The sequence below is a fragment of the Parus major genome, chromosome 3 (assembly GCF_001522545.3).
Source record: "Parus major isolate Abel chromosome 3, Parus_major1.1, whole genome shotgun sequence".
Classification (NCBI taxonomy): Eukaryota; Metazoa; Chordata; class Aves; order Passeriformes; family Paridae; genus Parus; species Parus major.
Window position 1 is genome coordinate 11,682,601 of NC_031770.1, and position 25,624 is coordinate 11,708,224.

Below are 25,624 nucleotides of genomic sequence, written 5' to 3' on the forward strand. Positions count from 1 at the left end.
TTAGCATGTAAGTTTCTAACAGTCAACAGCAACATCCCCTTCCTATTTGAATTGTTATGGGTTCTCACCCAAGATACTTGTTTTTTTTCTGCAACCACTTGCTTTCTCACAATCAATCTCCATACAAACAGTGGCTTTTCAACTTTACAGGTCTCACAGCTGCCAACTTCAGGCATGTTTCCCTTTCCCTGGTGACTGCTGCCGTGCTCCACTGTCTGGGGGGGGATACAGAATGGTGGTTTTGGAGACAGCAGGATGAAACTCAGTGCTGCCTTTAGGTCACACGAGAAGTCATTGTATCTGTGAATGGCACAGTAGAGAAATCTGAGGGACATCCTCATCAGAGGCAAGAATTAATATTATAATATATTACATAACCTTAAAACTCAATTCAGTGACCTGAGGAAATCCTTGACTGAGGGATACTTACTCCAATAGAAATCAAGTAATCAAAAGCAATCCACACAATGGAGTTTCTTATTTGAGTCTCACTATTCCGCTTTCCTAAAAATGTGCAAATCCTAAGAATTCCATAAATTTTGCATGAAATTTAGTTTTGAGAAAGCTATTTAAGTCTCCTGCTATTCTTTCCAAATGAAAAGACACAAAGCAGTGGAGCTAAAATGCCATCATTGCTACTTTAGGACAGTTCAAAACTTCCAATGAGTTTAACATCATTAAAGACCAAGATATTTTGTCATTCTAAATAGCATGCATCACATGATTCCTGCACCTGAACTTGTGCTGAAGATGAGAATGTCTTTCTCACAGTAAAAACAAAGAATATTTTTTTTTAGTCAAAAGCTTATTTCAGTTGTAATCCTATTATTCAGTTATCATGATTTTAACAAGAGGGCTTTGGCCTCAGAGCTGCACTTGTTTCTAACATGCAAGGTCCCATAAGGCAACAAGCAGCACACAGAATATCCCCACAGAAAGAATAGAGTAAGAAAGGTAAGTTTTCATCTACTGAAACAAATCAAGGGAACTATTGAAATGGAAATGTTTTGGAGTCACATCTCCTTTGGGATTTAGAGCTCAAAATGCTTCCCTGGAACCAGATGGAGATGATGATTATTTTCTATCAAAAGGAAGAAGACAAAAGGCAGTTGTGACAAACACTGAGATGCAGCACACTGAAGTTCAAACCTCCCCACCCTCTGAACAGACATGAAAACCACACCTCCCTCCTTCCAGAGTACACTCTTGTCCCTAAGCCACAGGGTGCTTTGAGATGCAAGTTTAAGAACATACAGGTTGGAAAGGATACCTCTTGCACAGAATACATGAATAATTATTACCAAGAGGGACGAAGGGTATGATCTGGCAGCAAATGCACTTACCTGACTGAGGGGAGATATGACCTGAAATCCAACTTGAATCCAACATTCACTTGCCTAGGGAGCAAAGGCTCTGTTCCCTCATCACCAGCCACAGTAAGAGTTTTATATTACTCCCTCCGTTTTCCAGTGGGAAGTATAATCAGAGCTTCAAGTGGAATAGCATCAACCAGAAGGAATGACACATTTAGATGTAATGTATACCCCCCTGCAGCTTGGTAGTAAAAGCACTCAGAGATGGAAAATGGAATCTCAGTCCCCTGCAGGTATACATAAAATCTGAGCCTGGATTTCCTTCCTTTTCCCTCACCCCTTTAGCAGCTGCTGTGTAAAATAAAACCAACAACAACCTGGTGTAGATGATCTGAGGTCACCCTCATTGACCCCAGGCTTTACAGTGAGGAAAGCAGAGAAACAGCCACATGTAGCAAGATACCAGATTCCCTGCCTGCTAAGAGAGTTTCAAACTCATCACCTAGTCTGCTTTTCATATATTTAATTTCAACAGACTTGGATTTCTGTAACTGTGATGTTTTAAATCAGAACATAATCTCCCAAGTCCAATTTGCTAGTCCAGCAATGAAAGTAACAATGAGAACCTTAATGTAATTTTCATGGCTATTTGTTTTATAACTAACCCATTCCTGGTGAAATTGCATTTATACTAAACATACTAAATGTGCAATGTTTTTAATACTTAGGTCCATTCTTTTTCCTTTTCTTCATCTCTGAACAAATGTGACCATGCTGTGTTTTCAGCCTTTCCTGTGTTTACCTTTTTACAATACAAAGTTTAAGACAAAAATTATGTTCCCTCCCAAGCTAATATAGTAATACAGCTCCAGAAATCTGTTATTCTACTCCAAAACATTCATTCCTTACATAATACCACAGATTTACATGTATTTCATGTATAAAGCAAGTATAAATCTACTGGGCTTCTATGTCTAAATATCTGGAGTATTAGGATGTAGACGTTCCTGTCCTCTGTGTTATTTTATAGCTCATTTTCCAGTGGGGGGAAAACTATTTAGTAGAAAAACATGCCATCATCTCTTCTTCTAGTACCTTGCTCACTGCAACAAAGTTTATTTTTAACACTATGCACAGACATTTGGAAAATAAGTACCTTTTTGTCAATTAGCTGACACATTTCTTCAGCCTTCCTCACGCTCTTCTGCACAGGCTGTGCACTGTCCTGCCTACACCATCATCCCTGTGCCCACTGACTCCCAGAGCCTCCCTCGTGCATGTGCAGTCTCTCCAGCAAGGCACTGCAAACTACTGCAGTGCAGTCTGAGCCACAAGGAGATCGAGATCTAATCAATGGGCTGCAGCTGACTATGCTAAAATAAAATGCTTGCTGAGCAGAACAGTCCACTGTCATATCCTGCAACGGGAGAGAGCTTCAGGAAAAACATAGCCACTATTTTCAAATAAATAATTAAGACCAAGCTGCTTAACTCTTGAATACTTTCAATTAATATTTGTGGATATTCCCCACAGGGAATATGTTTCTGAAGTCAGGGTACCACAGACAGAGGAAAGGCACAATGCTTTCTGTACTGCACGTGACAGAACAGGCAGAGCCGAGCAATGAGCAAGGAGTTCTTGTCCAAAACCTGACTTACATTAGCACAGAAGACCTTCATGACTCAGAACACCTCCATTACATAAGCATATGTTGTTCATCATCTGCATAACAATGTTTATGTTCGTGTTCCCCTTCAAGTTCACATTTTCTTCTCAGCCTTAGCTCTCCATATCAAACAGATTCTGCTAGTCCAGCTCTCTGCTATAAAAACTAATGCAAGATGAAAAATTTGACTTGTACACATTCTAAATAAGAGAATTCTGCATATTTAAAAAAACCCAAAATTTTCTCAGTTCCTTCCCCAGTTGCTTAGTTCTGTTGTCTTAGCACTGACTACTGACACTGCTGCATGGTTGTACAACCAAGATGTCACAGTGAATAAAACTGGTCATGTCTCTATCTGAACTACAGCAAAAGGTTGCATTCAAGGTAAATAACAGTTAAATCCCTAAAAAAAGATCACTGCATCCTGTAATATCAAATTTGTTACCAAAGGTCTTTGGATTCTCCACAAAATGGACTTTTTAGGTGTGAGGAAATAAGGGAAGGGGAGAAAATCGGGAAGAAAAATCTGGACTTGTTTCTCTGAAGAGTATGCCCTGCAACTGCAAGCACTTATTAACTAGTATTTTACAGACTTTAATAAATACCTTTAATTCATCTTCTTGTGCATGTTATAATCACAATCACTTCAATTCTTCTTCACCCAAGTTTGTCATTACTGTCTTCTGAACACTGCTTACATCTGCAACACCTTCCTTGAAACTGGATGGGTGGTATTTCATGCATCATTAACTGTTACCTCATCTAGATTTGTACAAAGGCACTTAAAAGGTGATGTACTTTTCATCATCCTATTCCATATGGACTGTAACAATTGCATCACTGGCTCTATTCATCTCAGGTAACCTGTCTCCTATCCTAAAGGAGATGATTCTGGACATCCTATAGGTGGGTCACAGGGAGCTGGGCAGATGCAGTTTCACCTGGCATGTGCAATACTGATTTTTAAAAGGCATAATGTTGGTTCAGGCCCCAGACAACAGAATGAAAATTTGACACTCTCCTAAAGAACAAAATCAGCAGAAATGTAACTAGCTGGGATAGCTACCTTTCTAATTAGGAAAAGTCTACACAGCTTTTCTAAGGGAAAGTAGCACATCACCAACACTTTTCTCTGCAGCATTTGTGCATACAGGCAAGGACAAGCTAGTCCACATAGCTAGTCCACAAACACCTGAGTTTTTAAAAACATCAGCCTCTCAAAAGGTCCACACTACAAGAAATTGCACTGCAAAATATACTTCTCTCTCTCATTTGAGTGGTGTCAACTATAGCTATCCTTTAAAAAGGCAATAAACAAAGAATTTTGAAATCAGTCAAATTCACAACATGATTTCCTTTATATCAAAGTTTAACTGTGAGGCTGGTTTTTAATGTTTAACAAAAACTTTGGCATGAAAAGCATGAAAATTTTGATTTAATTTTTCCCCTCTCTTTATAGCATTTATAAACAGCACAGTAGACTGATAATTAAGAGAGCTGTAGCAGCTGTGACAGCACTTAACAATGCAAGGGTGTGAGGGAGCCCAGGAACTTTGCTCAGGACAGTGTGGGCCTCACTGGGCCTGCAGTAATGGTGGTGATGGGCCATGGAGCCTGGTTCCCCAAGCGAACAAGATCAACAGAATCTTCACAGAGCCTCTGGAAGGGAAAAAGCAAGAACCCTGCGATGCAAGGGTACAGCTAGTGGTAATGCTCAAGGAGTAACTGATGGATATTCCCAAGAAAAGGGAAAGCTGGCAACAGAAGGGAGACTCCTGCCCCATATGCAGATCAGTAGATGTAGAATAGATTAAGTATTGTGGGAACTGGTGAGGAGGAACAAAACCCTGCCAGGGGAGCTACCTGAGCCTGAATCAAATGTCTGTACAAGGAAGCAAAGGTGAGTGATGGTGACTGAAGATTCCTTCCTGCAGGAAATAAATGTCCCCATCCACTGACCTAACTCCATGTCTCAAAAGCTTTGTGGCTTGTTGGGAACCTGGATATAGGATAATAAGGACAGATTGCTAAGTTTATGTGGCCATCTGACTATTAACACTTGAAGCTCATTCATGGGAACACTAGAAGTGCCTGGTTTTCAAGCTGTGACCTTGAATATTCTGAGTGACTACAGACCTCGAGGCATGGGGGTCTGGGTGCTCTCCTAAATCCTGCCTGGGAGAAGCTTAGGCAGCAGCAGATGCATTATGCAAGTCAATGCCAAGCTGTCAAAGACATGGCTTTGGCTTCTATGACCACAGGTCCTTCTGAGGAAAAAGAACTATTGGTGGAAGAAGGGACCCATTTGACACAATTGGCAAGAGCATCTTTGCAAAGACTTTGCAAAGTCTTCACTGTCCATGAACCAGCAGTGTCCTTATAGCCAAGAAGGCCAAGGGTACCTTGGGATGCATTAAGAAGAGCATCCAGGTCAGCAAGCATTCCTTGCCAGCAGGTCCAGGAAGATGATCCTGCCCCTCTGCTGAGCCCTGGTGAGGCCAGTCTGGAGTGCTGTGTCCAGCTCTGGCATCCTCAGGGCAAGAGAGACACGGAGCTCCTGGAGAGGGTCCAACAGAGGGTGACAAAGAGGATGAAGGGACTGGAGCACCTCAGTTCTGAGGAGAGGCTGAGGGAGCTGGGCCTGTTCAGCCTGGAGAAGAGACACTGAGAGGGAACCTCATCAATGTCTGTCAGTGTCTGCAGGGAGGGCTCCCAGGATGGACCAGGCTCTGCTCGGCGGTGCCGGGCAAAGGGACAAGAGGCAACGGGCAGGAACTGAGGCTCAGGGATCATGAGGAAGAACTTTCCTGTGCAGTGCCTGAGCACTGGGACAGATTGCCCTGAGTGGTTGTGGAGTCTCCCTCACTGGGGATATTCAAGAACCATCTGGATGCAATCCTGTGCCACATGCTCTGGGATGACCTTGTTTGAGCAGGAAGGCTGGATCAGATGCCCCACTGTGGTCCCTTCCAACTTTACCCATTCTGTCAATCTCTGTGTGATTCTTCTCTCCAGCATTAGATCACTCACCCAAAGTTTGGAAGTCTCAGGTTCAAAAGCTTCCTCCCCTACAGGACTCTCACTTGACAGCAGAATACTGTCAAGCAGAATATCACAAACACCATGTATTTAAGCCACAGGCAGAATAGGAGCAGGCATATTGAAATCTCTCTCATTTAAGCTTCATGGCTGTGCACAAAGTTAAGCTATATTCCCTAGAAAAGGAATTGGGAGACTCAGAGCCCTGCAGAAGGCCCTGTTAACTGTAAGTAATTTTTCCACTGTCTTTTGTCAGAAAACTTAAGTCTTGAGCACCAAAAGATGTTACTAAGCTTAATGAATCAGGAATACTTTGTGAATTTATCACTGACAGTACCCCTTGAGGAATGAAAAATTTCAGGTCAAACATACCTTGCTGAATGAACAGATGACAGATCTTAACCAGAATTTACCACCTTTTGAACAGGAGAAAGCGAATAGCTTACAGAGGCAGGAAGGAGCAGTAAGAAATCAGCATCTCCTCTAGCAGTTCTGGCAAGCTGTCTGGCTGTTCCTTGTTCAGGAACTTGTCCTTGCAAGTGTTTGAAAACAAAACACACTGAAAATAAAAATTATTTTTTGTCCACTAGCAGTCTATCCTGTTTATCATAATAGCCAGAGTCCCCCTTGCTAGCTAAGATGTTGGCTGTGATCCAAATGGCAGAAATGCTGCTGGTAGCCAAAGTAAGAGCTTTCAGCCAGGCCCCAAGCAGCTCCCAGCACACCACAGACACCACATGGCTACATGACCAATGCACATCTGCTCTGCCTGTCCAAACGAGTAACTATCAAAGCCTGATTCTACAACCCACAAAGAAATATCAAACAATGAGACTGTTGAGAACAGCTGATTGCCAATAGAGGGAAGAAAGGTTGCTGATGCTTCCTTACACACTTTCTGGCCCCAACCATCTTCTGTCTTTATAGAGCAATGTAAGTTCTATAGACTCTTGCCCAGAAAACTTTGTAACTTGTGGCAATGGGCAAGCAGTAGAGGGGTGAAACCATTCCTATGAAAGCAAATCTGTGCCACAATAGCTTTTCTCCAAGGACTAGCATTTGTGCTAATGTTAGCATCCCACATAAGGGAGATAGGTTTTCCTAGAAGCACAAGATAAATTCAGATTCTGAATAAATCTGGAATTAGTTACGTCAAGTGGACCATAATTCTACAAATGCTCAGCTATTGAGCTGCACTGTCAAGCAGCCATCCTCCATAGAGACATAGAAACAAAATCTGTAACACTCATCAAAGGCTCGGGAGAGTAACATCTCCCTATGTAAAAGCTGCTGGGATAGTCCTTGAAAGAAGGCCTGGGAAACCAGAGTGGTGACAGCTGAGGATGGAGAAAAATAAAGGCTAATGAAGATTATGCAGAGTAGAAACTAACTTCAAAGTTTTAATCAATCTCTAGAAAGTAAGAGGCAAGAGGTAAGTTAAAAAAAAAACAACAAAAAACCCAACAAATCCACAACACCCTAAAGACCTGGCTCATTATCTGTATTAGAAAGTCATTCAGAGCTTTTCTGAAAAGGTGATAAATAAGATTGTGGCTCTGAATTTCAGAGAATATGAAAACAGCTGATACTTTTATGGTATTATTCATAAAGTATGACAATGCTTCTGAAACTGTAGGAAACCACAGAGACCCTACGTGAGCAGAAAACTTCAGTTAAAAAATTGAGTATCACTGAAAGCAAAATTCAGACATGCTTCCAAAAAAATAGAGTGAGCTCCTTCCCTCACCTATCTTGTGTATCATACCTCAGAACCAAACCAAAGAAATACTAGGCTCAGGATGATTATGTTATAAATCTCAAAAATATATTCTTCATGGATAAATGAATGGAAAGAGAATGGAGAAAAAATAATTTACCTTCCTGGCTTGAAATAATCTCTTCAGTAAAACAAGTGATAAAGTTCTTATTAAAAAAACCCAAACACAAAAACACAATAAAATGTCTCATTTCTCTTGCCTTCACCTCCATCTCCTTCCTAATCCTCAGTGCATTACTTGGGCATCAATCACACTGTGCTTCTCCAGCAAATCCCTTGGTCTGATACATGGGACTCAAAGTGGTATCAGGCAGCAGGGACACAAAAGGACCAAACAGCCCACTGATTATTGTATAATGTTAAAAGGCATTGACATCAATATTTATGTGGTTTTTTGCTGCATCATTTCTGTCAAAAAGCCTGACACCCTGAAGTGTGGCGTGGGAGAATAGGTACATTAGGTATATGAGACTTTGCCCTGTATGATCCTCCTACCTTCCAAATGAATGGAGACTTTTTATCACTTTCAGGAAAGCACACTCCGCTCTGGGGATGGCATGTATCTTTTTATGAAAAGATCGTATGTCATTCATCCTTCTGTGAGACCCATCTGTGGCAAGCAAGCAATGAACCACCAGACTGACCAGAATGAGGATCTGGTGCCCTGCTCTCTAACAAAGCCCCCCTCACCCACACCAACCCAAGCAGGACACAGCTTGCAAGACAAAGTTGAAGCATCTTTTCCCTGGAAAAGGCTGGATGTAGGGCTGTTTCTAAAAACAGGGCCCAGGAGCAAACTAAAAGTAATTTTAAATTATGGTGAGAAAGGAGCAAAATAGAAGATTCAAAAGAAGAGACATTTGGAAAAATTAATTTCTTTAATAGTAAAGAAAGAACAGTGTTCAAATAATGGGACTTTAAATATAGACATAAATAATTACTTCATTAAGAAATTAAGAAATTTTGCAGAAAATCAAATGCCAGTTTCAATCTGTAATGGACTTGAATTCTGATGGCAGAAAGAGGAAAGGAGTGGGGCTACATTTTGTAAAGGGCAATATGGAGAAGGGTTATTGCCAAACTAAAAAGCATTGACAAGGGAGTCCAGTAGTCTGTAATGTTTTTTTTTTCTAAGAATAAGATGCAGGCACAGCCTTTGGAGCTTCTCCCAACCACAGGGAAAAAAAAAACAAACTGAAAAGACTTATGAAAGAAATAAAAATTAAAAAAAAAATCCCCAGCTATATTTGTCTACTGAAGATACAAAATCTGCTCACTGGCCTTTGCTTTCTTCCCACTCTCCAACCATACCCTGCACTACAGAGTCTCTGTATTTAGCTAGCACATTATCAACATTTTCCAGAACAACAATTATCTTGCAGGTGGAAAAGGTATGCAGATCAAAAGCTGTAAGCTTAGGGTGATAAACAGAAATACTGTATGAGCACTGTCTGCTTGCACTGTGTTCTGAAATAAATCTAGGAATTCTCTGACAGATCCTAGAATATCTGAAGCTTTACACATCCTTATGAGTGACCCCAGATAACACCACGCTGGTAAAAGAACTGAAGATAAAACCCATATTACATGGCACAAGTCATGCCCCCCTGCCCTTACCTTCCCTCTAGGCAGGCACACTGAAATATCCCTGCTAGGAAATCTGGATTGGGCAGTAGACATAAAACCAAAGCCAGGAAGGGTGAGAACAGCATTACAGGTTGCAGCTCACAGTAAGCTCAGCCTCAGAGATCAGGTCAGCCTCTGACTTCTAGTACACTTTTTCATAAAAAGCTTTAAGAATACACCAGTCTGTTTCCCTGCAGAGAACTGAACCAGACCAGTTGCCTGGGGCTACAGAAGTTACATGGCTAGCAAGGGGCTCAACCTCTTTGTTAGTTCATATTGTACTCAGTAAGTATTGCAAGCCTGTGGAAAACACAATTATCCTGAAAGAAATAAAAGAAAAAAAAATAAAATCCACACATCTTTTAAGACAAAATCTATCATCCCTTTTTAGATCCCCAACTCAGCTGAAGTCAGTTGCTGCTTCTCACCTTGCAGAAAAAGCAGTCCAATATAATGACCACGCACAACACAATGAAACAAACAGAACCACAAAACCTTTCCACTCCTAATCAGTGGCAGAAATGGAAAAAAACTCCTTGAAAGGTACTTACTGGTCGAACTTCCCCAGTAGTGTTGGTGTACTGGCGGGCCAGACCGAAGTCTAACATGTAGCACTTCCTGTATGTTGAAGGTAAGCGGCCCATGGCAAAGTTGGACTGGACAAAGAAGGAAAGAAAAGAAGTCAAACTGATGCCAGCAGCTTGGATAGAAGAGGCCATTTGTTAGCAAAACTTCGTCATGTAGCTCCACGTGCCTCTGGTGGAAACAAGTCAAGGAGATTAATTTTAAGATGCACCTTAAGCATCATGATTAGAGAACTACTGCCTTGGAAAGAAGTTCACTTTGCAGACAAGAGACTGAGGAGTCTCAAAATTGCTAAAATTCACATTAGCTTAGCTAAATTTCCGCTGCTCTAAGGAAGAGATACATTTAACATCACTAGTTCTGCAGTGAGAGTTCCATGACTTGCATAACAGGCTGGAGTTCTGGTAGACAAATACCTCTGTTCATGGTTCAGCTGCTAGCATGAATTATTCTGCCCTAACTCCCAGGGTCTCCATTTACTTCATTGCATTGCCTAAATCTATCTGAACATTCAGGCATATAGAAACCACCAGGCTTGGTTCTTAATATGTAAACCAATAACAAGACAATGGAGCAGCTCCTTTTTTTAACCTCAATCTTAAAGTTCTATCCTTTACCATAATGGGTGGCTGCTTAAGGATTTGCAGCCAATCACATCAGTGACTGATTTTCAGCTGAATCCAGTCAGAAAAAAAGCAGCTAATTTTAAAAAGAGCAAATGAATTGGCTAGAAGGAAGTTGGTCTCAGGTATGGCATAGTAACAACTTTTCAGGTCAAGAAGTGAAGAACTGTAGAAGGAAGACTGGATTCTACAATGAGACTTGGAATTATTGTGCTTTGCCTAGGCAGATGACCAACAATGTGACTGCCTTTCTGACACTGGTAACTGTGCTCCAATTCTTCTGGCAATCATTCATACAGGATTAAGAGCATGAGTTAGCTAAGTCAAATACATGAATTAGCATTTATTCAAGTGATGTGTCACAGAACAAGACTTCCTTTCTGAACAACTTTTACAGTGCTAATTGGCTGGACTCCAAAGGACCATTCAGAACTAGACTCCTTCATCATGGGATCTTGACTGGTACAAGTATGACTGACAGCTACCAACCCACCATGGAGCAGCCTCTGCCAATAAAAGCTGGTTTGCTATGCACTTAAGGACAATACTATATTACTATTCTGTACCTATAGAAAATAGCCAACATATCAGAGAGTGGGAGTGTGCAAGGAAGCCTAAAAGTATCTGCTGAGACCTGCCCATACTCAGACTATCTTTATTGACTCAAGTAGAACAGATAGACATAAAACCAAAAGGAAAATTTCCAAAACAACATACAGGCTTAATGTCACGATGCAGGAATCCCACAGAGTGAATGGCTTCTATTGATTCCAGAATCTGTTTGCCCAATCGCAACGTCGTGCTCAGTGTAAAAGTCCCCCGAGGCTGACTCCTTCTGAGATCTGCAAGATTTCGGCCCTGAAACAGTCAATAAAACACTTAAACCATTACAGGAAAGCAAAGCCTTTCACAGCTGTCAGTTCTAATATGCAACCCCAAAAAAGCAGATATGCTACTTGAAGAGATGCTCATCTCATGTCTGCTTTATTTCTTGTATATGATCTTCCAGTAGTTAATTTTAGCCTTTAAGTGATGCACTTGCTGATAAGAAGATACCAGATTGTTATCTTGGGAAGTCAGCTGGTCACTATTTGTGCATTAGGCACGGCATGGACAGCAGTGCCCCAGACTGTAGAGATCAGCATCTCCTTACTGTTAAACCCAGACCATACAGAAGCTGATTTAAGAACAACCTCTGCCTGCTCTCTGAGCCTCCTAAAGATTAAAGCAGTACAAATTCGATAAGCAGGTCATGATGATGCAGTTTCATCAGAAAATTCCTAGCACACACTGTCTGGGTTCAAGCTCAAGCCAGCATTGTTGTGGCAACACCACAATGGGGAAAGTTGTCTATCAAGAGAATCATACCCAAAATCAGGAGAGGAGGATTTTTCTGCTGACTTAATACTTATCAAAACAAATTGCTAATTTACCTCCAGTTTATTAAATTTCTGAGGAAAAACAAAAGGTCTACCAGCTATGCATGAAAATAAAGACAATTTAGGAAAGAAAAAGGAAAAAAGGACAGAGTCAATGCAAGAAAAATCCCAGTGTTCTTTGATGTCTGTCATCTCACTTTTGTCTATACCTCTTTAGCTTTGTAAAGAGAAGCTACTAAAATGATTGTATTCCATAGCAGAGTGCTCTTCTAACCCACAGAACTAATGCATTTACCAACTCATTAAAAACATTAGGAACAATAGCCTGCTGTTTCAGAGAATATTCACAAAGAACAAAAGCTATAGGACATGCTGTTCATTACTATGCTTTAGAATCTCTTGATTCTGTTTCTGTAAAGACATATATAGAAGACATCTAGCATCTATAGAAGTCATATGCTTGTAATAAAAGTCCACATACATTCAAGCAAAATTCCCAACAGCAAATATATAAAAGATTCCAAACACTCTAGGAGAAAACAGATTGCTCTCCAAATGCTCCCAATGCCATCTCTTCATCCACTCATTTCCAGTTCTCAAGTTATTTGAAGACATTAAGGTGTCAGCTGGCTCATGTAGCATATGACAAGTCTCTCAAATTGTTTTGAGCCATGTTTCACTTCAGGCTCTGGACCTTTGAAGAATTACACCTGATATAGGCCAACTCATAGATACAGTCAAGCCACAGCAGTCCACCCAGGTTTGCTCCTTAACATGAACAAAATCAAACCAAACTACCCCTCTAGCGCTTATCTTCTTAAAGTGTTCTGTGACACTTTACTAGAAGCAGCACAGATTTGTCATTGCTGTTCTGAAACATCCAAATTATTGAACTGACAACAGATCTTGCTTTCCACTCTAAAGCTACTCCTTGAACACCAGCTCTCTTATCCAATGGCAACATGGAAAGCAAGGCTCATTTTTTCAGGGCTGAACACTGAAATGTGCTGTAAGTATCCCCAGCTGCTACTGCTACCAGGAAAAAATATAAAACGAGCTTTATTTTCCAAATAAACACTGTCAGGCTGATTATGGAACAGTGCAGATGCAATGAGTTGTAAAGCTTGAGAGTGGAAGCCTCAGTCCTGGTGACTGAAGAGAAAGGGAGAACTGCAGTAGCCAGCAGTCAGAGGGACATGTGATAAACCATGTCTCAGCAGGTCTTCAAGTCAAAGGAGAATTTTAGCCTAAAGAGTGATGGTGCAGAACTAGCTAATGCCTTATGTATCAATATTTTCATCTGCAAATAATGAAATTATTTTTAGCTCTGCCTACTCTATGAGCTCAATTACATAGTCAAGAACAAACTAGAAAGTAAGAGAATCCATGCTGAGAAATTTATTTCGAAGATAAAGTCCCTTTTATCAGGCTTGGTAAGGACAGGGTTGGGAGGGTAGAAGCCTTGTTCTTCCATAAGCTCCAGGCTAGCCCTTTCACGAACCATATTCATACTCACACTGCAGCAGCAGCAGTAGCCAAGGTTGTTCAGAGAGCTAAAGGATTTTTTCTATTCATAACAGCAGTTGGGATGCCAATGGTACATAAAAAGCAAACCAAATCACTAGGAGTTTACTGGTTTAATACAACTGTCTTGCAAAGCAGAACTACAAAAGAATCAGAAGTTTATTTTAAAGAAGTACTGGGATCTGCTGGTACCTGTTTTATTCACCTACTGTCTAGCAGTGCAGTCACCATGTGTTAGCTACCCAAGTATTTGCCCTTATTGACTTGCTATCAGCAGTGTTCAAACAGGAGTAAACACTTCCACAGCAGTAGCTGAGTTACTGCTGAGCTTGGGAGAGACAGGGGAGCCAGAGATCACGGCCTTTCACAGAGAAACTGTGCTGCTGCTGTGACACTGCTGCTCTCACTCTGAGCTCTGATACAAGACATATTTTGAATGCTGCATCACAGCTCAGCAGGAGGTATTTCAAAAAGCTGCCACTGCTGCACAATGCTGCGGGTTGCTCTTGTGAACATTTTGAATTGAGTGCTTCCCCCAGAAAATTGACAGAAAGCCATCTTAAACAGAAAAGCAGAGCTATGAAATATTTTAGCACATCTTAAGAACTGGAGCCATCCCAAGGGATTTCAGAGCAACACCAGCCCTTCTCACTGTCTTCCATTCCACCTTCTTTCTGTGTACAGCCAAGTCTTGACACCAGTGCTTGGCCTTATTTTCTCAGTGTAAATCCTTCCTAGTGATGCCATCTCTATTGGACAGACAGAAGAGGTGAAGAACAGAACTCACCTGAAGCTGCATGACTACATAATTGAACTTTTCATTTCTTCCACAGCCAATAAATCTGCAAACATGATCCTTTCCTGAAATGAAACAGAAATTAACAGAATAGAACACAAAATAACCATCCTGTGATCATGATGTTTAGAGAAATAGTTTCTGATTCAGGGCTGGTACTCATAAAGTGGTATCAAGTAAATTGTTTTGCATAACAGAGCTCAGCTCATTACACTGATTCTACTCAGTAGAAAATGACCTGTACATATCACCACCACACTTACCTACTAGCACTGCTTGCCCTGAAACAGCTAACCCAATGCTACCTTGACATGAACAAACCCTGATTTTAATAGTCAGAGACGCTTGGAAAAGAAAGATGTTTATGGAAATACTCCACTGAAACATTAAAGCAATTTCGTAACAACAGAAGGGAAAAAAATTGGGGCCATTTGGTGTCAAGTTCTGACATGATGTTAGTACAAACTACACCTACTCAGGCAAAATCAGACTAACTCAGCCACCCCACAATGCTCAGCTGGTCCTCAGGGGGGGAAGCAGAGGCTGTGGTTTCAGACCCTGACCTGTAATGGATTTGTGATGGTTTGCTCTCTGGCTTCTCGGAAGGGGAAGGATGAGATGAATTCCCCTAACAGCAGGCTGCTGATAACAGAGTAAAGGTTGATGTACACCAAAATGATGAATGCTTGGTTCCTGGTGGGGTTTCTAGGCAGGGAAGGGGGTGAGTATTACTGCATAACTTTGGCCTATGTTTCTTTGTGGCACTTGAGCAATGGTGATTTGAATTAGTTTTTAAACCAAAGCTTATTGTTTGATAATTCTCAGTTATAAAGAAAAAAAGGGAAGAACATGAACATGTAGAATAATGAGTAACTGCACAGCCTGTAGCACCTTCAGGGCCCTGCTACTGCTGTCACTGTTTGTACCACAGGCCTGGGGTATCAGAAACTGCTGGGGATAGCAAGACATGACAGAATAGGGACCTTGAGGGCAGCAGGAGACAAAGGAGCAGCTTTTTTACTGGAGAACCAGAGCTTTGACCAGAGCAGTGCACACATCTGTGGAATATGGAGCTCCATCCCAGGTCCCAGGATCATCAAGGGCATCAAGAACCTGCCCTTCAGGTCCCAGAAGCATCCCTCACCAGAACAACCACACTGTCTCTTCTACCATAAGGAAATAACAGAGCTGCTGACAACCAGAAATGGAGGAATAGAGACTCTGACTACTCCTTAATCCCTTTGGGAGAACAGATTTCAAACAAATAAACAATCACTCAAACGAACAAAACCCAGTCCTAATATCCACCTATATCTGGTTAGATGAACAAAAAGGTTATGTATCTACAGATCCTTCATGTCTCTGTCATGGACATTATCCAGTCTCAAGACTGAATGTACAAGACCATGCTGAAACCATTAAAGAATGTTACAAACCACCATATTTCAGGAAAAGTTATTCGGAGATTAGGAAAGTACTCTCTTCAGTATATCACAGAATCTTCTGCATTGGAAAAGGCACACAAGGATGGAGTCCAGCTCCTGGTCCTGCACAGGACCATCCTCAATAGTCACACTGTGTGCCTGAGAGCATTGTCAAAATGCTTCTTGGACTCTGTCAGGCTTGGTGCTGAGACCACTGCCCTGGGGAGCCTCTTCTAGTGCCCAAACACTCTCTGCATGAAGAACATTTTCCTAATCTCCAACCTAAATCTCCCCTGACACAACTCCAGGCCATTCCCTCAGCTCCTGTCTCTGGTTACCAGAGAGAGGAGATCAGTGCCTGCCCCTCTGCTTTCCTTCACAGGAAGCTGTAACTGCAGCAAGGTCTCCCCTCAGTCTCTTCCAGGCTGAACAGACCAAGTGATCTCAGCTGCTCCTCACACTTCTTCCCCTCAAGGCTCTTCACCATCCTCATTGCCTTCCTCTGGACACTCCCTAGCAGCTTATATGAGGCGACCATTCCCATCCTGTAATTGGCTGATGCTATTTTCACACTGCCTATTGCCATTAAGATATTTGAAAGAAACTCTTTTCATTGTCCCCTGCAACTCTGGCCAGCTTCAGCTCCAGCAGAGCTTTGGCTGCATGAATTTTCTCCCACAGTGACAAGCAGCATCTCTGTATTTTTCCCATGTCACCTGACATTGCTCCCACCGGGCACACATTCTTCCTTGATCCTGTTTCTCACATACCAAGTCCCCAGCCTGCATGTGCCTACGGATACTGGGTGCCACTGGTTTTCTACTGTTGACAAGCTCATTGCAAATTCAGTGTTGATTTTGACAGGCAGGGTTTTGGTTTTCTGAGGAAACCCCTTGAGATACTGTGTGGATAGAGAACATGTCCTGGTGTGGGTATTACCAAGAAAGAACGGCCAGGAAACCTCAGCTGTTCCACCCACCCTCCTGCCACGTGGCCTAGTACAGATGGTAGTGCTGCCTGCCAGTGTCAAGGGACCCTCAGAGACAGAGTTATGGCTACAAAGTCAACACATCTGGATAACCTTGGGAAGAATCAGCTCTGTTTCTTTAGACTCTCATGACACTCCTATGCTTCAGCAAACTGGCCACGCACAGAGGTCACAGAGAGGACGGACAGGAGCAAGCTCACACTCATCCCAGCCATGATTCACAGATTTGCACAGACACACTTCGAGTGCCACTTTGCTTTGTTCGCCTTTCAGAGCGCCTGAGGATGGATATTGAGGCAAAAGCCAAAACACAATGACTGTTTCTAGTGACAATGTGAGCTATTGTGTGGTAAAAAGGGTAAATTACTCAATTTTTTTACTTGCTTTTATTGTTTTAAATAATTGCAAAGCACAGACACCATGTGCTTTTTGTTGCTGCACAACTACAGACAAGAGCATTAAAAACCAACCCTCTGACAAGGAGAACCTGCCCACCTAAATCACTAATTTCAGTGAAACGGGTGGGGTAGTGTCCAATCACATGACTTAATACACATCCTTGCTAATTTCTTACTGGCTCTTCTGATTTTGATTGTATTTCTAACTTTTTTTCTTTAAAAAAAATAAGCTTCCTCTGCAACATTATTGTTTTCTGGATCACTAAATTTTACAGAAAAGAAAGAGCATTTTAGTTTTTATAATTTTTGAGAATTGTTTGCTTGTTTAGAATGACAATGTGTTTCTGCTTACTATAATTTTTGAAAATGATGAACGGACTGACAGTTCTTGATGACCTGCATCCCCAAACTGACTTGATTTTATACTGAATCCTTCTTTCCAGACTAAAACAGGCTTGAACCTGACCTGTAGGTCTTGGGAATTTAGGCTCTCCCTGGAAGCATGCACTGTTTTGCAACACAAGCAACACCAGGAAAATAGAAGAAAGAAGGTGAGGGAAATCTGTGCCCATTTCTGCATGAAACAAAAATAATACAATGGTGTAGAAAAGGCAGGCCACATTTACAAGTGGTGGTTGTACAGCCAGCCAGTCCTACAGGTGGGATAAATGCTGCAGCATCAAACACTCTGGGTCCCAGAGGCTTTCATTCATTTGTCATCTAAAGGAGGCACCAGATTACAACTGTTTGCTCTCTTGGAACAGTTCATGACATGCTGAAGTAGCAGATGGAGGCTGACAGTCAGGTGTGACTTTGGGATTCCTGCAGCTCAGTCCTGAGGCTGATCAGAATTATGAAGCACAGAAGAACAATCATGTTAATAACCTCCTGTGCAGACAGGATGATGGAACTGTCATTCCATCCATGAACTTCCCTTTAAGGCAGCAGGAAATAGCCCTCTCTTCGCATACCTGTCTTCCTCAAGCATGGAGATCATAGCAGAGAGCAGCAAAGTATATTTTAACTCAGAAAGAAAGAATGGGGGGGGGCGAATGCTTTTTATTTTTCCCAAGGTATATTTGGTATGGGAAGCCTCACAACCATTTTACTGCACTAACTGCCAGATGGCACTTGCTCCTTTGCTAGACTGCTCTGCTCAACAGTCGCCCAGATATTCCAGAGGGTCACATGGTATACCATAGAAAATATGCTCTGTATCTGCATTTGTTTGTTACTAAAACAAAGCAAAGAACAGGCAAATAGATTGCAAAGAGTTTTGGCCAGTTAATTAACTAACATCAGATGAATACATTAGCCTGATGTTCGTAAGTACTGACTTGAGAAAAGTTTCAGAGTATTTTATTTTGTTCACAGGCATTTAGTTAAGACAAAATTTTAATGTTCAGCCACGGAAAAATATTCTTTCTACTGCAGTTTTTTAACTACAATGAATACAATAATGTCTCATATAATACTGGGTAAGAAATATTTCAGTCACTGAAATGGTCTTCACCATCCTTGTTCTGAAGAAACTTAAAAATTACAGTCAATAATTATGTTCTCATGTATAAGAGCCCCTTCAACCCTTGGAGAGATATTCATCACCTTGTAGAGATATGATTAAAAGTCCCTATTTGAATACTTTAAAACTTTCATTACATGAAAAGCTTTCATTACACAGCCCCTAAAAGAACCTAAATTATGATCCTTTTTTGAGTCTATTTTTTCACATGGATCAATTTCTAACTGGTGGACACCAATATTCATTCCAATCTTCTACTGATTTAAGTTCTTAAATATCCATAATGTATTTTCAATGCAGCAATGAAACAAATCAACTAAATACTAAGAAGGAAATATGTAACATTTTTGTTGCAACTTGAAGTTGTTTTTTCTGTAACAGACTCCATATTTCCTGTATTTTCACCCATGTTTTCTCCAGAAAACCAGTAACCACTCTTCTCCATAAAGAAGTAAAAAAATGTAATATTTTAATTTTATGCTAAAATCCTGTGATTCATCTCCATAGAGTAGCTGTCTCATTCCTATTAGTTCACCCAAAACTCTGAAGTAACTTCTGCTGCATGAATTATCATAAATCTCATAGCAATTGTTACTCTTATTACTGTTACCTTACCAATGCTTGCATTTTCTCCTCCACAAGACCAACACTGATACAATATCACAAATTCAGCAGTGCCCACCAGGATGTTGGCAAGGAAAGGAAAATGTAACATTAACAAAAAGTGCCAGAGAACAGGGTTTGTTCAGCTTTTAGGAAGGCAAAAGAAGGGAAACTATCTGCTGGTCCGAGCCATCTAAAGCAAGAGTGCCAAAGAGATGAAGCCTGACCTTTCTCAGAACTTGTCCTGGTTTCAGCTGGGCTGGAGTTCATTTTACTCCTAGTAGCTGTTACAGTGCTGTGTGCTGTATTTAGGATGAGAACATCATCGATAACGCATGAATGTTTAGGCTGTTGCTTTAGTAGTCCCTACTCTAAGTTAAGGACTTTTCAGTATTCACCTGCTCTGCCAGTGAGGAGCTGCACAAGAAGCCAGGAGGGAATGTGGACATGTAGCTGTACAATTGCTCTCACTGATATTTGGAAAGCTGCAGTTGTTTCTCAGTGCTCTATAGTGTACATTTTACAGCTATCCTCTTCTTTATTTGCCTGTCAGTGTCAGGTTTATCAGCTTATCACAGGTTTTGTATTGTGGGGATATTGAATTCACTTCTGTACAAATATTGTGAGTAACTGGAAAGGTGGATGCCTCAAGACATTTTGGGGTATATGTGTTAGGGGAAAGAGCAGGTTGGGCCTTGCCCTGGCAGTGCACCCCTAGAGCTAGCATCCCAGCCTGGTAGAGCTGCCAATTGTCACACTGGAGGAAATGCCCCACACCCCATCCCTGGAGCCCCTAACCAGCTCCTGAGTAGCCAAATGACCAGGGGAAGGGCTCAGGAAGGCCAAGGGGTCTTTAAGGCCAAATACATGGTAAGCACATCTCTTGACCCTACCTCCTCCTGGAGTTTCTATCAGCTAAACATTTTTGGAACCCAGGAATTGGTAGCTGTAGGTGTGCTTTTCTGTATAATTTCTGTCTCTCTTCTTCTAATTCCCTCTTTTTGAGTAACTTAAACAGGCTTGGAGCTTGTGAAGTTGAGTGGGCTAAGTCAATGCTTTGAGAGGTGTTTTGTGCTGACTGAATGCTGCTCCTAACCTTTTGAAAAGTTCTCTGATTTTCTAAAGCTGACAGTAAAGCTGACTATTTTGTTGTTTTGACCTCTTGAGAAGATCTTGTCAGTGTTTCTCCTGTGTGTCTAACTCAAAAGTGCATGAACAACCATAAGCCCTATTAAAAGCTTCATTGAAAGAGCTTTTTGGGGCCTTGCAGGAGCACAGCTGGAACAGCTGATCTGAATGGGCCAAAGAGATACTGCTTACCATGGGATGTCATGTCCAGTAAAAAACTGGGGCCAATTCATCAGGAGCCACAGACCACTGCTTGGGAATGTGCTGGGCATCGCTCAGAGGGTGCTGCATCACTTGTACTTCTTGGGTTTTATTCCCCCCTTTCATTTTCTCATCTCCCCTTTCATTATTGCTGTTCTTATTTCAATTAATAAACTGTTCTCATCTCAGCCCATGCATTTTTATATTTTTCCACTGCTCCCCATCCCATGGGGGCAGGGGTGCTGAGTGAGCAGCTGTGTGACACTTTGTGCCAGCCAGGGTTAACCCATGAGAGAGGCACACAGAGAGGCACTGGGCATGAGCTGCAACATGGGAAGTTCCTATTAGGTGTGATTTCTTTATTCCTCCTTGAGGATGGTGAAACCCTGGAACAGGGGTCCAGAGAGGCTGTGGGATCTCCATCTCTGGAGGTTATTCAAAACTTCACTGATGAAAGCCCAGAGCAATCAGAACTATTTCTTTTCTACTTGGAGCATAAGGTTATACTACACACCTCCAGAGGTCCTTCCTGAAAGCCTGAATTTTCTTCTGGACCTGTGTTACACACTGGGAAAAGCCCAGTTCTTAGGTCACTAAGCATAACATAACTTGTTTGAGCACTCAGCACTGCTGGGGTCTCTATGATATGCTCAGCTGTGGACATGTAGCTGTACAATTGCTCTCACTGGTATTTGGAAAGCTGCAGTTGTTTCTCAGTGCTCTATAGTGTACATTTTACAGCTATCCTCTTCTTTATTTGCCTGTCAGTGTCAGGTTTATCAGCTTATCACAGGTTTTGTATTGTGGGGATATTGAATTCACTTCTGTACAAATATTATAAAGAAATGGAGGATTCACCAGGACTAGAAACTGAAATGAGAGTTATTTTCATAATCTTCTAACTTCACTTGGAAATGCTGCCTTTTGCTTGGCAGAGCTGGCCCACATAGACTTCTTTCCTCTGCAGTTACCAAGTTTCATCTCTGGCCAGACATACCACCTGACTCCAGGGACTTATCAACTCAACTGGACAAAGGAGTTTTGAACATGAAAGAATACAAATTCTGTGCTGAAGTAAGGCTTAAATAAATACATTACTCAACAGTAATCATCTAGGATTTAACCAACTGTGTTAAGCTCGCTAGTGCTCCTGTAATAAATCAATGAACTAATGAACACAAAACCCAAAAGGCTGGTCACTGTCCCCTAATCAAACAGATAAAGGTAAAACTGCTTGATCTTGCATAGCATAATTTCTTCTAGTTGTTTCCCAAAACTAACAACTTGAAGAGGAGTAACTGAAAACAGATCCTACACACAGGCACAATACTGCTGGAGCAAAAATTCAACACAGTCTCAGAAAAGTGTGGTTTAAGTCCTTTTTCAGCCATGCCATGATCTTCCCTCACCCAATGGCATCATAGTTAGCACAGAAATCATGTGTACCAAATGCCAGTTCATTCAAACACTTCCACATGGAAAAATGCAGTGCTGGGTAGAGAGGCTCAAGTTACAGCAAGTCTGTGAATCTGACACTCTGTGATGGCCTAAAACCCTGACAAGGGCAATTTACTCTACTTTCTAGTCTCTGCAGACAACTTGCTTACATCTACTTAGCAAAATATTGTAGAAACATCTAAACTGATGTTTACTGAACCACAGAGAGTTAAGGCACCACTTTAACACAAAAAACTCACAGGCGTTGTAAGAGCAAAACCCCCTAGGACTGGCAAGGACAAAAAGGAAGGGTCCTTTTCTTCCATTATTTTGCTAGGAAACTCTTATCTGTCCAACCCCTGGCAATAAAGAGGGAATGAACAGTACAGACTTGCTTTACTATCTGCTGTAACAAAACCAGGTACTCAAAAACTACACTGCCTGTGACCAGGCTGCATTTTGCACAGCTACTCAATATGCAGAAGATCTCTGCACTGCAGAATAATATTAATCAGAGTCCTACACAATGAAACTGGTTACTCTGAAAAGAAGGCATTTCCAAAAAAAAACAACACACTGAAGGGAGCTTAGCAATATCTGGCAGACGAGTGAGATCAAAAGCAAGTACTTAGGGCCTTGTAGCCTCACACCAGGGCAACATTGCCACTGCAGATGAATAGAAAACAGTGCTCAGCACAAGAATAATCTGGTCATTTTAAATTATAATCTTCTAGGCTGCCCTGAAAAGAATCCCAGCATAGGTGACTGAATGTTGTGGCCACATCCATATTTAGAGAGCCTATGGACCAGAAGGAAAATTAAGTGCCCTCCCTGTGAGAGATCCTTGTGCAGTGTTCTGGTCACACAGGGTGCCCCCAGAAGAAGCTCTCTATCAAGAAGTGGGTAAGGATAGGGAGAATACTTTTGAATTCAAAGCATCTGAGCCTCACAGAGCCCCAGCTGAGCATCTAGAGAGAACACAACTCCTGGTTTGGCACCTATGATACCTTCCACACCTCTCTCTGCAGCAGTCCACTGGATTTAATCAGGGATACTGGTTTACAATTTCTGCAATTAATGTTGCTGATAGAAAGACAGACTGGCAGGGACAGACCAAGCCAAGCACCTCAAAAGCTATTCCAGAGCTGTTCTCACAGAGATGTGGCATTTTGATTAACCTCAAATATCTCATAGATAGGAAACTGAGTCTGGGTAGTACTGATGCTCCTTTGCCTCCTGAATATTGCTCCACAGCAAATCCAGCACCGGGAAAAAAAAAAATCACAGAGAGAGCAGGGAGATTGTTGTCCATTTGTACCTCAAAGGGTTGGAAAAACATTGAAGAGATGGAAAAACAACTGCTCATACAGTTGTGACACTACTCTCCCTTCCATATATTCTATGATAGAAAACCACATTTTTTCTCTTCATGATTCAAAAGAACAGGAGCCTCAGAGTCCTGGTTTATAAAACAAATGAGGTTTTAAAGAAAGCCTCCATACTGCCTTAAATCATCACAACTACCACGTGTCAGTGTTCCCAGAGTGGCTTTGGGTCATGTAAGGTTTTCTCTGAGCAAACAGACCATGAAATTCTATTTCAGGAACACACCAAGTAGTCCCCAAATCCTAAATGAGAGTCCAAACCAACAGATGCACCATCAGACAGGAGAGAACTAACCCAAAGCAAAATCCCCATAATCCATGAAGTTTATAGTCTAAAATCCCCAAGCCATATCTGCTGGAGATATATAGGCATGAGCAACTGCTGCCACTCACTGATCTGCAGGTACTGCACTGCTCACTAATGGAGACATTGCTTAAGAGGCTGAAACACAGAAAACCCAACCAAAGCCTTTCTTGCTCTCTGGATATGCAAGCTACTAATTCACTTAGCCAAACAGACCTTATTTCCATTTCCTTTTTAATGTATGTGCTCCAAAGGCTTGTCTACACAGCAGAATACTGGCAGGTGCAACTAAACCAGCAACCTCCTCTGCTGGAGACAATCTGCAGGAAGTGTTTTGCCAGCGCAGCTTAGCCTTGGTTTCAAAATACTTGACTGCAAAGTAGAAAATCCCAATGCATTAAAATTGTGTGCAAATGGTACAATCACACACATACCTCACTTAAAGATAGTTTTACATTAGTGATTAAGGTAATAAAATAAGGGCTTAGCACAAAAATAGTATTCTGACAGAGAAGCTGTATTCATGCACAAGTTCACTGTGCAGATGTGCCCAAACTAGCCCTGAAACAGTTTCTGAATTTGTAACTGGTAAGATTCTCAACCCTAGTAGTGTAATTCTCCACTAGCTTCTCCAGGAGCAACAAGACAATATAAGGCAAACCGTGCTTCACAAGGATTAAAATAAAAAGCTATCTTGTGGTGCTCTAATTACAATTGTCCAGATAGAGAAGCACCAGACAGAATGTCCTGAGCCCTGCAAGTCCAGCCTGAACAAGTAAATATTCTATAGCAACTCTGTGGGACTAGAAGGTTTTGATTTTGTAATAAAGTCTATGGAAGGCAAAAAAAGGACACAAATGTTGCTAAAAACTTCTTGGGTAAAGGTGCAACAACAGGACAACTGAGAGTTTCAGCACATCACCTGTGTGAAGAAACTCCACAAGCTGACTTCTCAGTTGTGTTTCACCCAAAGCATAAAAGGGCACCATTGCTGGTGTTTCCCAGACCCAAGACAGTGACAGATTTGGAAGTTTGGTCAGAAGACGATTTATGATCCCTGCAAGTAATGATGCGAGTTAAAAAGAACTTTGCCTTTGGGAAACATATTAATATCTAAACAGATGCAGAGAACCCACTATATGTCTAGAAAATTCAGATCAAGTATGAACAGAACAAAATTACTCTACAGAGCAGGTGAGAGATACTGACGTGGCAATGATCTCACACAGCCAAGCTCAAGTATCTCAGAACCATCTGTGCTGGAAGGGACCTCTTGAAATCATCCAGTCCATGCCTCTGTTCAAGCAGAGACATCTACAGCAGGTTGTCCATGGTCACATCCAGCTGGGTCTTCAGTATTGCCAACCATCTCTCTGGGTGACCTGTTCCAGCACATGACCACCCTCACAGCAGAAAACTGTTGTTTATTAAACATGGTGTTTATTAGAAGGTACAGAGACTCTCTAGAAGAGTCATTACCTGATTGGTTCCTCAGCTGTTCTGGGTGGATTGCTGGTGCAGGAAGGACACTGTGAGGGACCTACGTGTGTTCCCTTTGTGGCTGTTCCACAAACTGCCCTGGAAAGCCTAACTGTTGGCAACAGCCTGCAGTCCACACCAACCAGGAGCTACTGCATTCAAAGGTCAGGCTGTACCTAAACCAGGTCTGCAGTATGGGCCAATGGCCAACCTTTTCTATCCCAAACTCTGCCAAACTCTAGCAACTTTCAAGATTCTGAAGCTCTGGAAAGAGCAGTAGCTCATCTGTTAGTACTTTAATGTTGGTGTGACACCTAAACAGAAAACAATAAAGCTGCACTATTTAAGAGGGACTGCAATTTTCAATTTTACCAGAAAAGTACAGAGGCATTTTAGACAACATTGTTCCCTTGCTTTCCTTCTGGGA

At 41.6% G+C, this 25,624-nt stretch overlaps 1 protein-coding gene across 3 annotated transcripts in view; it reads right to left on the reverse strand.

The window, feature by feature from the left end:
- Window positions 1–25,624, reverse strand: part of TTBK1 (tau tubulin kinase 1) — a 106,079-nt gene that overhangs the window by 54,518 nt on the left and 25,937 nt on the right. For 2 of the 3 annotated variants that reach the window (XM_033513237.1, XM_033513236.1), the window contains 3 exons: window positions 14,320–14,393; window positions 11,347–11,487; window positions 9,973–10,077 (listed from right to left, as the gene is read on the reverse strand). In XM_033513237.1, coding sequence (XP_033369128.1) covers window positions 9,973–10,077; window positions 11,347–11,487; window positions 14,320–14,393 — 320 coding nt within the window. Of the gene's footprint in view, window positions 1–2,469; window positions 2,574–9,972; window positions 10,078–11,346; window positions 11,488–14,319; window positions 14,394–25,624 lie in introns of those variants that run through there. The other variant, XM_033513238.1, reaches the window with a different exon arrangement.